At 40.4% G+C, this 16685-nt stretch overlaps 1 protein-coding gene across 3 annotated transcripts in view; it reads right to left on the reverse strand.

Moving 5' to 3' along the window:
- Nucleotides 1-16685, reverse strand: part of MYOCD (myocardin) — a 134840-nt gene that overhangs the window by 86081 nt on the left and 32074 nt on the right. Inside the window, exon 1 of one of the 3 annotated variants that reach the window (XM_006156500.1) lies at nt 8817-9110. The exons of 1 other annotated variant lie outside the window; for it this stretch is intronic. In XM_006156500.1, the coding sequence (XP_006156562.1) occupies nt 8817-8966 (150 nt within the window). In that variant the 5' untranslated portion in view covers nt 8967-9110. Of the gene's footprint in view, nt 1-8816; nt 9111-16685 lie in introns of those variants that run through there. One more of the 3 variants, XM_006156503.2, reaches the window with a different exon arrangement.

Below are 16685 nucleotides of genomic sequence, written 5' to 3' on the forward strand. Positions count from 1 at the left end.
AGGACTAGAAATGGAGAAGACAATAGTTTCCAATCTTGAGATAAGTCAGGTGTTCATATTGCCAGATAAGAACTTGTAAGTACTTATTTGAAGTATAATCAATAAAGTAAAAGAAAGCATATTTGAAATAAGTAAAAAGAAAGAAAACCTTTAGGAATAAAAAAAAAATAAAATCAAAGAAAATAAATAAAAAGACTGCAATGGAAATATTAGAACTTAGTAAAATCGTTGAAATAAAAATATTTATTGTGGACCAGTCAGTGGTATGGTGGTTAAGGCTGCTGGATCCCAAATGGCTGATTGAGTGGTTCAAGTCCCGGACCTGGTGACTTGAAAGCACAGTGGGAATATGTGCATATGTGCCCGAAATCCTAAAATGAGAATGGAGGAGAAAGGATTGCAGCATGCCCAGTCCCCTGGGGGGTGGTTTCTCTCTCTTTCTTTCTCTTTGTCTCACTGGCATGTGCATAGCAAACTAAGAAAAAATTTAAAGAAAGGAAAACTAATTGAGTGGGTTTAGTAGAAGAATAAATATTGAAATGAATTAGTACACTCAAAGATCCAACTAAAGAGGGAAAAAGAGTATGAAAAAAAAAATGAACAGAGCCTTAGGAACCTGTGTGACAATATCAGAAAGACTAACATTATGTAGAGACCAAGAAGAGTGGAGGGAGAAATAATGGTCAAAATTTACAGACGCAGAAAGTTCAGCAAGTCCCAAATCAGACACATTCACAGAAGACACACTTAAATTTAGTCCAGTGGCTAAAAATCAAAGATGAAGAGAAAAATCTTGAAAATAGGTGGGGGAAAAATACACGGTGTAAAGAGGTGTTGATTTCAATAACCACACACTTCTCTTTGTAAACCATCGATGCTGGAAAATTAAAAACAAAAACAAAATTGTCAACCCAGAATAGAAAATGTCCTCCAGGAATGAAGGTAAAATAAAGATATTTAAGGTAAAGGAAAAATAAAATAATCTGTCGCTAGGAGACTTCATGTAAGAAATGCTTATGGAAATTCTTCAGGTTGAAGGAAAATGATACCAAAAGAAACCTGGATATTCAGGAATGATGAAGACTAGAAATGGTTACTACCTGGATAAATATTAAAGGTTTTCCCTTTTTATTTTTTAGGTTTTTGTCCTAGAATGCATGTACTTGCCTGAGATAGGGAGACGTAGTGAGAGAGAAAGTAAGAAATCACCCCTGTCCCCCAGGGTGGATGGCCACACCACAATCCCTTCTTCACTCTCCTCCTGGGATTTTGAGCATGTATGCTCATGTGCCTGGCATGATTTTTAAGCCACAAACCATGGTCAGCCATGTGGGAATCCGACGTCTTAACAAACATGCCACCTGCTGACTCTCCTTTATTCTTAATTTTGAAAAATTCATGTATCTCCTAAGAGAAAAACTGTAACATCGTCTCATGATGATCTTAAAGACACATAGATGTAACAGAGATGACAGCTGTAACATAAGGGGCCTAGACTTCACATGCAGTGATACAGTATTAATAAGTAGTTTGTGCAAGATTAATAATTATATTTTAATCTTTAAAGAGACTAATAAATAAAAACATAAAGAAGTATAACTAAAGAAAAGCAATAAATTACAATGAAATGCTAAAAAATATTTAAATAATCTGAAAAAAGGCAAATTAAAGGAACATAAGGACAAAAAGTAGAAGAATAAAAAACAAGTAATGAAAAGATAACTCTAAATCTACCACATCATTTATTACATTAAATTTTAGTGGCAAAACACTTAAGAGATCACTGGAAAAGATTTTAAAAAAGCAATAGTCAGTTGTATGTTGTTTTCACACTTTACATATAAAGACTCAAGTTAGTTGAAAGTAGATGGAACAAAGATGTATATACCATCCACACAGTCTATAAAAATAGACTTTTAGTCAGAGAGTGTTACCAGAGATAGAGAAGGAACATATCATAATTATAAAAGGGAGAATTTATCTTGAAAACATGTCGATTATAAATGGATATGCATCGAATAACAAAGCCTTGAAATACAGAAAGCAAAAATAGAATTAGGGATAACTAGACAATTTCAAAATCATGGTAGAAGATTTTAAACCCCTCCCCCCAACTTTTGATAGAACTATATTGAAAAAAATTACTAATGACATAGAGGATTTCAACAATATTAAGCGTCTTGATTTAATTGGTATTTGTAGACCACTACACCCAACAATCGCAGACTAAACATTCTTTTTAAGTGCACATGGTACATTTACCAAGATACCATAGTTCATAAAACAAATTTCAACAACTGTGAAAGAACTGAAATCATAAATAGTATGTACTCTGATGAACTTGGAATTAATCTCATATCAAAAGCAGTATGCTGGCTCAGCCTCTGTGGCACAGTTGATGCATACTGGACTGTGTACTGAAGCCGCATGTGGACCATGGTTTGAATCCCTGGCCCAACTGGCTTACAATGTGGCAGATGTGTGCACTGCAAGACTGGAGGTCTTGAGGAAGGGGACTGCAGTGTGACCAAGCCCTGTGGAGGATGCTTCTTTCTCTCTCTCTCTCTCATGTACATGCATGTGCCAAATCATGAACCACAACAGAAAAGGCACTATGCACTTAAGCAAAATATCTGGCAATACACTTCTTTCTTTTTCATTTTAAAAATTCATGATAGGGTACAAGCACACATGAGAGAGAGGAAAGCACCTTCTATAGGGTCTGGTCACACTAGGGTCCTCTTCCTCTAGCCCTCCAGTTCATTGGATCTTGGGTATTTGTGTATGAGCCCAGCATGTTTCAGGCTGACTGGGCCAAGCAGCTGAACCACGGCTGCCACTGGGATCAGCTTCTCTTGACTAGCACGTTACCACTGTGCCATGGACCTGGCCTGGCAATGTACTTTCGACTAATTCATAAGTCAATGAAGAAATTACAAGGAGTATTAAAAATAGTTAAAACTGAGTAATGAATACACAACATGTCATAACTTATAATTATCTCACATTATACTGATCATTTATAGGGCACAGCTAAAACAGTGATTAGAAGAAAACAAAGAGTTTTCAATATTTATATTAGAAAAGGAGAAAGGTTTAAAATTGGCCACATATGATTCTACCCTTTTAGAAGATAACAAAGAAGTATGCCCCAAATAGAAATAAGAAAATTATAAATAATGAACATTAGAGTAGAAATCTTCAAAATAGAAAAGATAAGTAGTAGAGAAAAATTATCAGAGAAAAGTTGGTTCTTTGCAAGGTTCAACAAAATTGGCAAATCTCTAAATGACACTAACCAAGAAGTAAATTAATTAAGAGAGAGAGAGAGATGGGACCAGCAGATGGCAAAATGGTTACATTGCTGGATTCCTGTGTAGAAGATCACGGTTCTAGTCCCGGACCTGGTGGCTTGAAACTCACTCCAGGTGTGTATGTGTGCATGTTCGAAATCCTGAAAGGAGAATGGAGGAGAAGGATTGCGGCATGGCCACCCTCTGGGAGATGAGTTTTCACTTTCTATCTCTGATGAGCGCATGGGCCTTATGGCAAAAAATCTCTCTCTCAAAAAAAGAAGAGTAACATTAACAAATTTGTGCCAACACACTTAACATAAAGTGGAAAAATCTTTAAAGCTGCAACTTATCAAAAAGAATACAAGAAAAAACATAAAATCTCAATAATATTATATTTATTAAATAAATACCATTGAGTCTCAACTCCCAACCCCACCATAAAACTCCCAAACTCCAGGCCCAGATGATTTCATTGGTAAGTTCTATCAACATGTCATGAAACGAATAAATAGCTTTCCAAGTTCTCCTTCAATAACTTCCACATTAGACAACCGATAGTAAAGACTATTCCATTATTTTGTCTTTCAATATCATAGATCTTGCCGCAGATCCTAATATAACAAAGAAAAGTATGTAGGGATCTCTCACTGTTAGATCAACCAATCTGAAGACTCTTAGCTCTCTAGACTTTTTAAGCTATTTTGACGTATATGAAGCTGAATGAAATGAGTAGAAATGCAAAGAGAAAAATACACACACACATACACAAACACACACACACACACACACAAACACACAAATGGTTTGAACAAAAAAAAATTTTTAAACAGTTGGTGACATGAGAGAGGAGAAAAATGCCATCTCTCTGGAAAAGAAGAAGGGAATTCCGGGACTAGCAGATGGCATAATGTTACATCATTGGACTCCCACATAGTGGCCTGTGGTTCAAGTCCCAGACCTGGCAGTTTAAAACTCATGCCAGTTGCATGTGTGTGCATGCTCAAAATCCCAAGAGGAGAAGTGATTGTAGTGTGGCCATCCCCTTGGAGGTGATTTCTCACTTTCTGTCTTTCTGTCTCTCTCTGTGTCTCTGGCAGGGGTACATGCCCCATTGCTAAATTATCTTTCTCAAAAAAAAAAAAAAAGGTAATTCTTCATTGGATCAAAAATATGAGTAATCTATGGCACCAAAATAATACGATATTGGAGTGGAAAACTACATCCCAAGATATGCAAGTGAATAACTGTGCCAACAATCCTCCCCCAGGAGGGGGAGGGGGTCAAAGACTCAACCTAACAGGATTGTTAGTTGAGGTCCTGAATAAGAGGTTGACCTCCACGAGGTGCTGTTCCCCTGCCCACACTGGATCAGTTATTGATTATGGAGGACGTGACTGTGTCTCCAGGTGGGAATAACAAATCGACATCTTTGGAGATGCAAGATTATGGTAACTTTTATGTTATGTGTACATTTTTTTAAAAAAATCAAAAATGGAAAAATCAATAAAGAGCAAGATAAAATTTAGTTAATTAAAATAAACACACTGAAATAGAAGGCGGAGTATTGGAATCAATATAACTAAGTGAATTGGTAAGCTGGAAGATTGAGCTGAACTGTTCTCTTTGAAAGTAGTGCAAAGAGAAAATGGGTGGAAAGTAAAAACCACATGTACTCCAATGCAAAACCTTTACAAAACATAGAAAAATATCCAGGAAAAAGTATTCACCTGCTATGATCTGAACGTGCTCCCACCAGAGACAAATATTGAAATCCTAACCCCGAAGGTGATGGTATTAAGAGGCTGGACTTTGGGAAGGTGATTCAGTCATGGGCAGAGCCCTGATGAATGAGATTAGTGCTTTTGTAAAAGAGGCCCCAGAGAAATGCCTGTTCCTTTCACAGTTACAGGAAGTAGTAAAAATCGCCATCTAAGAACTAGGAAAGAGGCCCTCATTAGACTCCAAATTTGCTGGTGCCTTGATGAACTTCCCAACTTCCAGAACTATGAGAAATATTTTTTTTTTGGGGGGGGTATAAATGACCAGTTTGTGGTATTTGTTATAGTAGCCTGAATGGACTGAGATACTGTCTCTGAACTAATTTGTATTTGATTCATAAAGTTGTGGTCCTTTTTCTAATCTGTTCATGTAGGATTACATTGCAAATTTTTCTTCATAGATGCTTTTTATTAGCAACATACTACAGGTAAATTATCATGTCACTTAATATTTTTCAAAAGATATTATTTTGGTGGTCACAGGGTATTTCTTTTCCTTTTATTTTTTCCCAGCTATTCTGTATGTCATCAAAACACATGATCATTATTGGATATTAAGTTTGTTTCCAGGTTGTTATGAAAACACAAGTGGGTCTAGCCTGGCAGGGCAGTTGGTAGGAAACTGAATTGCAGTGCTGGAAGCCACATGCATGGCTGACTGCAGGTTCAGATCCCTGGCCCGAAAACACACTGTCTGCCTGCGGGCACCCAAGATCGCCATAAGGGAGAAGGCTGGAGAAGGGGTCATGGTGTGATGAAGCCACTCCATTGAGGGTGCTTCTCTCTTCTCTCTTTCTCTTACTAGTTGTCTCTCATGTGAGCATGAACACACTCTATCTTGAATAAAATAAATAGAATTATAAATAAAAAGGACTAGCAGGTGGCATGGTGGTTGGGGTACTGGCTTCCCAAGTGGCTGACAACGATTCAAATCTAGACCTGGCAACTTGAAAAATCATGCCAGGCACATGCGCATGCATGTCCAAAATCTGAAGAGAATAGAGGAGAGGGGACTGTGGTATGGCCATCTCCCTGGGGGATGATTTCTCACTTTCCCTCTCTGTCTCTCTCCGGTATATATGCACTCTATGACAAGACCCTAAAAACAAACAAACAAACAAAAACAAAACAAAAACCAAAAAACAGCAGTGGGTATTCTTTGTAGTTAATTTTTGACTACACTTTCTTTTTTTTAAGAATTATTTTACTTCACTTATTATCATCATCATTTGTTGAATTTGACCAGAGAGAGACAGAAGGAAAGTAAGAAAGCAAGCCTCCAGGTCTGGGACTTGAACTATGGTCGGCCATGTGGGAGTCCAGTGCCTTAACCAACGCACCACCTGCTGGCCCCACACCTTTAATACCACTTTAAGATATACTCCTGAAACTGAATGAATTGGCTATTCAAGTGCCACATTTGAAGGCTTTTGGTATAAACAGCAGATAGTCTTCCTGATTCTGATTTTCTCGGCATTTCCAAGATGTGGCTCGGTGGCCCATATTCCTTGGCCTTGTAGCTTTGACCTCGTGGGAACTACTGTAACTCTTCCTTCTACTGAAACTGCAGGCCTAAGTCTAAGGTAGTGGCTAGCGAGACAAGTGCAGGATGGTCTTAGCAGTGGATTTTGCCCCCAGGGGCTTCTCCGGGGTTGGCAAAGATTCTGTGACAAGGGTCAAACTTGAATAATCACATCTCTCTCCATGGCTGCTTCTCACTGCATATAAAACACGTCCCTACCCCAGCCTTGCTCCCCACGAAGCTGCCTTTTCATCCGGCCCCACTGCCCGCTGCTGTTGCCTGGCTGTCTGCCTGGATGCCTCTTGGTGCTTTGCTGAGCAGCTCCTTCCTCCCTGCTTACAGCGGGCGGTGGCCATTTCCATCCCAAGCTCTTGGCAAAGCTCCATGGGTCCACAATAGCTAAAACATACTGCACAGGTGACTATCTGGTCCATGCCTTCTCACCACTTCTGGTTCTAACCATCTATACACACCAGGTGTTCATGGCGTTTTCATTTCCTTGGAGGCCATATTTGTTATCTCTGGAAGGTGTCAGGTGGACAGTGTTTGGTGTCTTGTCTGTGTCATCCCAATATACATATAGATATCCATTTTAAGAATGACTTACTTAATTTTACTTACCATTCCTTTAAAATTTGTTACAGGGCATGCATGTGTGCCAGAGAGAGATAGTAAGAGACAGAGAGAAAGAGAGGGAAAGTGAAAAAGCAAGCTGTCAGGTCTGGGACTCAAACTGCAGTGGACCTAATGAGAGTCCATTGCCTCAACCACTATACCACCTGCTGACTGCATCCCCTACATTATGTTTGATCGACAGTGGAAATCTCTTTTATGGGCCTGACATTTAAGGTTGATCTTTCTTGCTTCCAGAACCAAGACATTTTTTAAATTTCTGCATTCTTTTGGCCATTAAGATTATAATTGGAATTATATGTTTTAGTGTAAGCTATTTTTTAAAATGTAATTGTGAAAATGCATGCATGCTCATGAGAGAGAGAAAAAAAAAGAGAGAGAGTGAGTGAGAGAGAGAGAGAGAGAGAGCACTCCCCAATGGGGTGTGTTTATGTTGAGTCTCTTCTCCATTTTCCTGTCCTCTGGGAATTTGGGGCATGTTTTTCAAACCTCTAAGGCTGGGATTGGAACTGCAGTCAGCCATATAGGATCTGGCTTCCTTAACTGCTAGGCCACAGGGGAGAACTCATATTTTTCTTTACTTAGAAGTATGGAATTCTTTATTCTAATTTCCTCATTCATCTGGCCATTGTCTCAGTGTTACACTATTTAAATTATTCTAGACTAATAATATATATTTTTTGTCTAGTAAGGAAAATCTTATATTACTTTTTTAAAAAGAAATGTTTCTTGACAACTCTACCCTGTGTTTGTCTCCAAAATGAACTTTTGGGACAGAGTAACAAGTTCAACCACCACCCCAAGCACCTAGCTACCCAAAGAAGGGAGAGTATCTTTCTTTACTATTCTATAATTATGGAATAGATGTAAACTCTATTCAGCCAGAGAAACAGCTCCTTATTTTAATGATTATCTAAAATGTATAGAAGTGTGTGGGTCAAGCATAGAGGAAGACAAGGACTAGCTTCTCTGCAGGCGCTGGGGCCTGGGACAGAGAACTCAGCTCAAGAACAGTGCTAAGATATTTCTGCCCACTGCTGGGTACAGCCAGAGGGATGCCACTTGCCTGTGCCCAGGAGAGGAAGCCGAGCCACCCAGCAGAGGCAGGACCAGGTGTGGCTGTGTGCAAGTCTCTTGAGAGTTTCAGGTTGAAGAGGAGGAAATACCAGACTTGATGGACATTGTGACACTTCTCTTATCACATAGACAGCCACCTCTGCCACATCCCAGCACTGGTGGGCTGGCCTTGCTTGATGCCAAAGGGAAGGGAGACATCATGACCGAACAAGGGCACTGGGGGTGGAAAATCATAGGTTCCACTTTGACTCTGTCAAGCTGGTAAACTTAGGCAAGGTGCTGGTCTCTGAGTCCCAGCCTTCTCATGCATACCTAGCAATAATGTTAATATTAACAAGAAAAAATAATTGCCAACTTCACAGGATGGAGCGACTGGATGGAGTTACAGATGATCAAATACTTTCGTGGATTGGATTGGTAATGGTTGCTTCAGGAGAATGCCCACCCATTTATTTCCAGTTACACCATCTAAAAAAGAGGGAGCTTTGCGGAGGGAAAACGAAACTGCACCTTTTGAAAAGTCACAGTTGCTTTCATCATCGGCCATGTGCGGAGGTCGCACCATTCACAGGAAGAAGGGACTGAAGGCATAGCGGTATCATAGCACACAGACTGAGGTGGGGAAGCCGGAAATGACGTACGGAGGAGAGGCTGCATCATGAATGCATCACAGATGAGTTATTTTGTCTTCCTGTTCCCTTCTTTTAGTTTTTCTCCCTTCTCCCTGGCAAGGATAATTTCTGTTAAGGAAGTTAAAAGAGATTCATTGTTAAGAGAATTAGTAAGTGCCTGTCTCAGGATCTAAGCTTTGTTATTTGTTCTGTTTTTATTAGATTTTTGCCATAAAGTACGTGTGCTTGCCGGAGAGAGACAGACTGGTTGGGTGGGCGGGGGTTGAAAATCACTCCCCGGGAGAAATGGCGATGCAACAATACCTTCTTCTCCATTCTCCTCTCAGGATGTGGGCATGCAGTCATATGTGCCTGGTGTGTTTTTCAAGTTGCTGGGCTGGGGACTCAAACAGTGGAGTTGGCCATGTGGGATCCAGTGCCTTAACCACCATGCTACCTGCTGGCCTTACCAAAGTTTATATATAAATCCTATCACTGAGATCTCCCAATCATCCCGTAGGGGTACGCACTAGTACCCCATGTTACAGCTCCCATTGCCCAGCGTTACAAAGTGAGGCAAGTAAATTTCCAGTCCATGATTTTAAACTCTAATGTTCTGTCTTATGGGTGCGAGTTCCAAATAGAACTGTGTTGGGAATAAAATTACAACTTTTATTTTTTTTTAACAAGTTATACCCTATGTTTTAATGTACTTCCTCATTTGAAGAGAGAAGGGCTTTCTATTTTTCTCCCTAGAGAGAGACAGAGACAGGGGAAAGTGAGAAATCACCTCCCAGGGGGTATGACCACTCCATAGTCCCTTCTCCTCCATTCTCCTCCTGGGATTTTGGTCACGCATGCACATGAGGCCAGAGTGATTTTCAAGCTCCTGAGTCTGGGACTTCAACCATGGTCAGCCATGTCAGAGTCCAGTGTTGCAACCACCATGCCACTTGCTGGCTCTGAGAAGGCTCTTTTTATTTATTATTTATTTATTTTTGAGAGTTTTTTGCTACAGGGAGTGTGCACTTGCCAAAGAGAGAGAGAGATAAAGAGAGATGAAGTGAGAAATTACCCCCTGGGGTGGATGGTCATGCTGTAATCCTTTCTCCTCCATTCTCTTCTCAGGATTTTGGGCACACGGGCACACATGCCTGGCGTGGGTTTCATGCCATTGGGTCTGGGACTCGAACCTCATTGACCATGTGGTAGTCTAACTCCTTAACCATTAATGCCATCTGCTGGCCCCCGAGAAGGCTCTTTTTTAAATGAAGAACTGGGGGGAGGCCAGAACATGTTTCACGCTGCCTGCTCTGAACTGCAGTCAGCCATATAGGATCTGGCTTCCTTAACTGCTAGGCCACAGGGGAGAACTCATATTTTTCTTTACTTAGAAGTATGGAATTCTTTATTCTAATTTCCTCATTCATCTGGCCATTGTCTCAGTGTTACACTATTTAAATTATTCTAGACTAATAATATATATTTTTTGTCTAGTAAGGAAAATCTTATATTACTTTTTTAAAAAGAAATGTTTCTTGACAACTCTACCCTGTGTTTGTCTCCAAAATGAACTTTTGGGACAGAGTAACAAGTTCAACCACCACCCCAAGCACCTAGCTACCCAAAGAAGGGAGAGTATCTTTCTTTACTATTCTATAATTATGGAATAGATGTAAACTCTATTCAGCCAGAGAAACAGCTCCTTATTTTAATGATTATCTAAAATGTATAGAAGTGTGTGGGTCAAGCATAGAGGAAGACAAGGACTAGCTTCTCTGCAGGCGCTGGGGCCTGGGACAGAGAACTCAGCTCAAGAACAGTGCTAAGATATTTCTGCCCACTGCTGGGTACAGCCAGAGGGATGCCACTTGCCTGTGCCCAGGAGAGGAAGCCGAGCCACCCAGCAGAGGCAGGACCAGGTGTGGCTGTGTGCAAGTCTCTTGAGAGTTTCAGGTTGAAGAGGAGGAAATACCAGACTTGATGGACATTGTGACACTTCTCTTATCACATAGACAGCCACCTCTGCCACATCCCAGCACTGGTGGGCTGGCCTTGCTTGATGCCAAAGGGAAGGGAGACATCATGACCGAACAAGGGCACTGGGGGTGGAAAATCATAGGTTCCACTTTGACTCTGTCAAGCTGGTAAACTTAGGCAAGGTGCTGGTCTCTGAGTCCCAGCCTTCTCATGCATACCTAGCAATAATGTTAATATTAACAAGAAAAAATAATTGCCAACTTCACAGGATGGAGCGACTGGATGGAGTTACAGATGATCAAATACTTTCGTGGATTGGATTGGTAATGGTTGCTTCAGGAGAATGCCCACCCATTTATTTCCAGTTACACCATCTAAAAAAGAGGGAGCTTTGCGGAGGGAAAACGAAACTGCACCTTTTGAAAAGTCACAGTTGCTTTCATCATCGGCCATGTGCGGAGGTCGCACCATTCACAGGAAGAAGGGACTGAAGGCATAGCGGTATCATAGCACACAGACTGAGGTGGGGAAGCCGGAAATGACGTACGGAGGAGAGGCTGCATCATGAATGCATCACAGATGAGTTATTTTGTCTTCCTGTTCCCTTCTTTTAGTTTTTCTCCCTTCTCCCTGGCAAGGATAATTTCTGTTAAGGAAGTTAAAAGAGATTCATTGTTAAGAGAATTAGTAAGTGCCTGTCTCAGGATCTAAGCTTTGTTATTTGTTCTGTTTTTATTAGATTTTTGCCATAAAGTACGTGTGCTTGCCGGAGAGAGACAGACTGGTTGGGTGGGCGGGGGTTGAAAATCACTCCCCGGGAGAAATGGCGATGCAACAATACCTTCTTCTCCATTCTCCTCTCAGGATGTGGGCATGCAGTCATATGTGCCTGGTGTGTTTTTCAAGTTGCTGGGCTGGGGACTCAAACAGTGGAGTTGGCCATGTGGGATCCAGTGCCTTAACCACCATGCTACCTGCTGGCCTTACCAAAGTTTATATATAAATCCTATCACTGAGATCTCCCAATCATCCCGTAGGGGTACGCACTAGTACCCCATGTTACAGCTCCCATTGCCCAGCGTTACAAAGTGAGGCAAGTAAATTTCCAGTCCATGATTTTAAACTCTAATGTTCTGTCTTATGGGTGCGAGTTCCAAATAGAACTGTGTTGGGAATAAAATTACAACTTTTATTTTTTTTTAACAAGTTATACCCTATGTTTTAATGTACTTCCTCATTTGAAGAGAGAAGGGCTTTCTATTTTTCTCCCTAGAGAGAGACAGAGACAGGGGAAAGTGAGAAATCACCTCCCAGGGGGTATGACCACTCCATAGTCCCTTCTCCTCCATTCTCCTCCTGGGATTTTGGTCACGCATGCACATGAGGCCAGAGTGATTTTCAAGCTCCTGAGTCTGGGACTTCAACCATGGTCAGCCATGTCAGAGTCCAGTGTTGCAACCACCATGCCACTTGCTGGCTCTGAGAAGGCTCTTTTTATTTATTATTTATTTATTTTTGAGAGTTTTTTGCTACAGGGAGTGTGCACTTGCCAAAGAGAGAGAGAGATAAAGAGAGATGAAGTGAGAAATTACCCCCTGGGGTGGATGGTCATGCTGTAATCCTTTCTCCTCCATTCTCTTCTCAGGATTTTGGGCACACGGGCACACATGCCTGGCGTGGGTTTCATGCCATTGGGTCTGGGACTCGAACCTCATTGACCATGTGGTAGTCTAACTCCTTAACCATTAATGCCATCTGCTGGCCCCCGAGAAGGCTCTTTTTTAAATGAAGAACTGGGGGGAGGCCAGAACATGTTTCACGCTGCCTGCTCTCTACGTAAATCAACATGAAGGATACTCAGTTTAGAATTGCTGTCCACAGTGTCTCCATGGCAACAGTCATGCAGGGTACCATTCTCTTCCTGGAGCCGACAGGTAGCTGGGGGACTGTTTGGAGCAACACAGGTGATAGCCTGAGTCAAGTCTCCAATTAGAAGAGGCTCTTGAATGATCCAAGCTCTGACGGCATCACACAGAGTTGTTACCATGGTTTTGGTAAGAAGTATTACTTTTCTGAGGATTGCAAAACACTTTATGTTCCAAGCCCATGCTCGCTCATTCCTGACAGAGTGGAAAATGTGTCTCCTTGGCTGAAACGTTCCTCTTGAGTCCAGCCCAAAGATGACATTTTTAGGAAAGTTTGAGAAGAATCCCGTGGCTGTTACTGAGTCACGATAGAGTGGAAATGGATCTTTTCTATTTAAAGAATTTTGTGCTACTGTTTGAAAATGTCACATTGCTAGGGAACGGTGGAAATGGAAAAACTTTCCATTTGCTGTCAACAAAGAAAGATTTTTACTGGGTGTGAAATAATGGCGTTGAGAATTCTGTTACCTGTCTCACAGACGTAGTAAGAGGTTGCCGAGAATCTAATTTGAGAGGAGTGGTCTGTATAAATTGGTGCTCGGGAAAGGGATTGCTTGTCTGGTCTAGAACACATGTAACTCTAGGCTCCATTCTGCCACTAAGTAGCTGTTACTTTAGATAGGTCCCAGAGCTTCCCAGGATCTAAATAACAACACACACAGAGAGGGGTTAGACAGGATTAGATTAGGTCACAATTGCTTCAATTTACCTAATAGAAGAATCAGCCTGGGTCCCTGAATAAAAACACAAATTTCCTTGATCATCTTCCTAGGGACTGTAGTCTAAGAGGTCTGGGATAGATCAGGAATACTTTTTTTTTTTTTCTTTTTTTTTTTTTAAGGCTTTTTGGCCACAGGGTGCATGCGCTTGCATAGGAGAGAGAGAGACAGTGAGAGGAAAAGTGAGAAATCATCGCCCAGCGGGGATAGCCATGCCACAATCCCTTCTCTTCCTCTCTTCTCTTGGGATTTTGGGCGTGCATGCACACATACCCGGCATGAGTTTCAAGCCACTGGATCCGAGACTCAAACCATGGTTGGGCATGTGGGAATCCCGTGCCTTAACCACCATGCTACCTGATGGCCCCAGGGATACGTTTTAACAAACATCCCAGGAAATTCTGAAGAAAAGGTAGGCTTGAAAAAAAGAAATGAGCAAATATATTGTGTCCAAAAATGAGACCATGTTCTAATTCTATTTTGTACTTTGCTTTTTCACTTGCAATATATTGTTGGGTTTTGTGTGGAAGTATGTAAGCAGACTCTCATGTTTTTACATTTAATTGTTTCTTTTTCATTGCCAGAGGGCATGTGTACTCACCAGAGAGAGAGAGAGAGAGAGAGAGAGAGAGGGAGAAAGCACCCTCCAGTATTCCCAGTGGGGCATGGTCATGTCGCAATCCCTTCTCCATTTCTCCATCCTGTGGGGATTTGGGGCATGCACACACATGTACCTGGAATGTTTTTTTCAAGCTGCCAAGGCTGTGGTTTTAACAGTGACTGGCCATGTGAGATCTGGCCAGCTGGCGGCTCTCGTAACCACTAGGCTAAGGGGTTGACCTAGAAAGGTTTTTGTTTTTGTTTTTGTTTTTGTTTTTTGCCTTATAGATTAGGGAGAATGATTTATATATGAAGCACATTAAAGTCAGTCATTTGTTCTAAATTTGCTGTCTTGGAGTTTGCCTTTCAACTTTGTGATGCTTTTTAGCATTTAATCTTTCTGTGCACAAGCCTTTTAAAAATATTTTATAATTTCTTTCTTTGGTGTGTACTTAGAGAAATCTTCTCCATCCCCAGATTACATCTATATGTATTTACACGTGAACAAATGATTTATAATATATATATAAAACTTATAAATATCACAATATTTATAATTTTATAAATGTTTAGACATATTATATCTATTTAGTTTTGGCATTTGACTTTGTAATGCATCTGGAATTTATCTTAGTATTTTGAATTATAGCAGCCTCTATTTGTTTCAAGTTACTAACTGCTTTAATATCATTTGTTTCTATATCAAATGAGTTTTAGTTATCATTGGTATCATATCATTTTATGGAACCTTGAGTTTGTCTACTCTTTCTTTACATTCTGAGCACAACGTTTTGTTTTTATTTGGTAGCAGGCTGGGTTTGCAGTTAACTGAAATGTATGTTAGCTGTCAGAAAAGTCAGGATGTGTTTTTCTATGCAAAAATGCGTCATAACCTTCCTGGAAACACAATACTTGATGGAGTACGGAGGCCGACTGGTGACAGCCTGAGTCTCCCAGTTACACCATCTCAGTGAGAGTTTCCTAAGCACAGCTGCAGAAGGGGTCGCAAGCAATGGCAAGATTTCAAGGACCCAGAAAGTAATAAGTAGTTTATACGCAAACCAACAACAGAAGCAATGTATCAGATTAAGACCACAGAGCCACGCATTCATGCAGATGTGTACCTCAAGGAGGTAGGGAAGGTTTAATCTGATTACATCTGAATATGAATAAATGCTGACTTCACCGAGGATTTTAAGGAAAAGAAGAGCAGACAGAAGAGAAAGCCGGGGTGGGGGTGGGGGGTGGATGGGAAGGCATACAGAAGTGAAAAAGAGAATGGAAATAGAAAAAATGATTTGATTTGCTCATTAAGTATGTGTGTGTGAATTCAAGTGATGGGTATTCATGTGTCTTTAACAGAAAATAAAAGGTATTATACCAGAGACATACCAGATGCTTCCCAGGAGGGAAAGTTTGTTTTTGTTTTTTGCCTTATAGATTAGGGAGAATGATTTATATATGAAGCACATTAAAGTCAGTCATTTGTTCTAAATTTGCTGTCTTGGAGTTTGCCTTTCAACTTTGTGATGCTTTTTAGCATTTAATCTTTCTGTGCACAAGCCTTTTAAAAATATTTTATAATTTCTTTCTTTGGTGTGTACTTAGAGAAATCTTCTCCATCCCCAGATTACATCTATATGTATTTACACGTGAACAAATGATTTATAATATATATATAAAACTTATAAATATCACAATATTTATAATTTTATAAATGTTTAGACATATTATATCTATTTAGTTTTGGCATTTGACTTTGTAATGCATCTGGAATTTATCTTAGTATTTTGAATTATAGCAGCCTCTATTTGTTTCAAGTTACTAACTGCTTTAATATCATTTGTTTCTATATCAAATGAGTTTTAGTTATCATTGGTATCATATCATTTTATGGAACCTTGAGTTTGTCTACTCTTTCTTTACATTCTGAGCACAACGTTTTGTTTTTATTTGGTAGCAGGCTGGGTTTGCAGTTAACTGAAATGTATGTTAGCTGTCAGAAAAGTCAGGATGTGTTTTTCTATGCAAAAATGCGTCATAACCTTCCTGGAAACACAATACTTGATGGAGTACGGAGGCCGACTGGTGACAGCCTGAGTCTCCCAGTTACACCATCTCAGTGAGAGTTTCCTAAGCACAGCTGCAGAAGGGGTCGCAAGCAATGGCAAGATTTCAAGGACCCAGAAAGTAATAAGTAGTTTATACGCAAACCAACAACAGAAGCAATGTATCAGATTAAGACCACAGAGCCACGCATTCATGCAGATGTGTACCTCAAGGAGGTAGGGAAGGTTTAATCTGATTACATCTGAATATGAATAAATGCTGACTTCACCGAGGATTTTAAGGAAAAGAAGAGCAGACAGAAGAGAAAGCCGGGGTGGGGGTGGGGGGTGGATGGGAAGGCATACAGAAGTGAAAAAGAGAATGGAAATAGAAAAAATGATTTGATTTGCTCATTAAGTATGTGTGTGTGAATTCAAGTGATGGGTATTCATGTGTCTTTAACAGAAAATAAAAGGTATTATACCAGAGACATAC

Source organism: Tupaia chinensis, unplaced genomic scaffold (assembly GCF_000334495.1).
Source record: "Tupaia chinensis unplaced genomic scaffold, TupChi_1.0 Scaffold000495_1, whole genome shotgun sequence".
Lineage (NCBI taxonomy): Eukaryota > Metazoa > Chordata > Mammalia > Scandentia > Tupaiidae > Tupaia > Tupaia belangeri.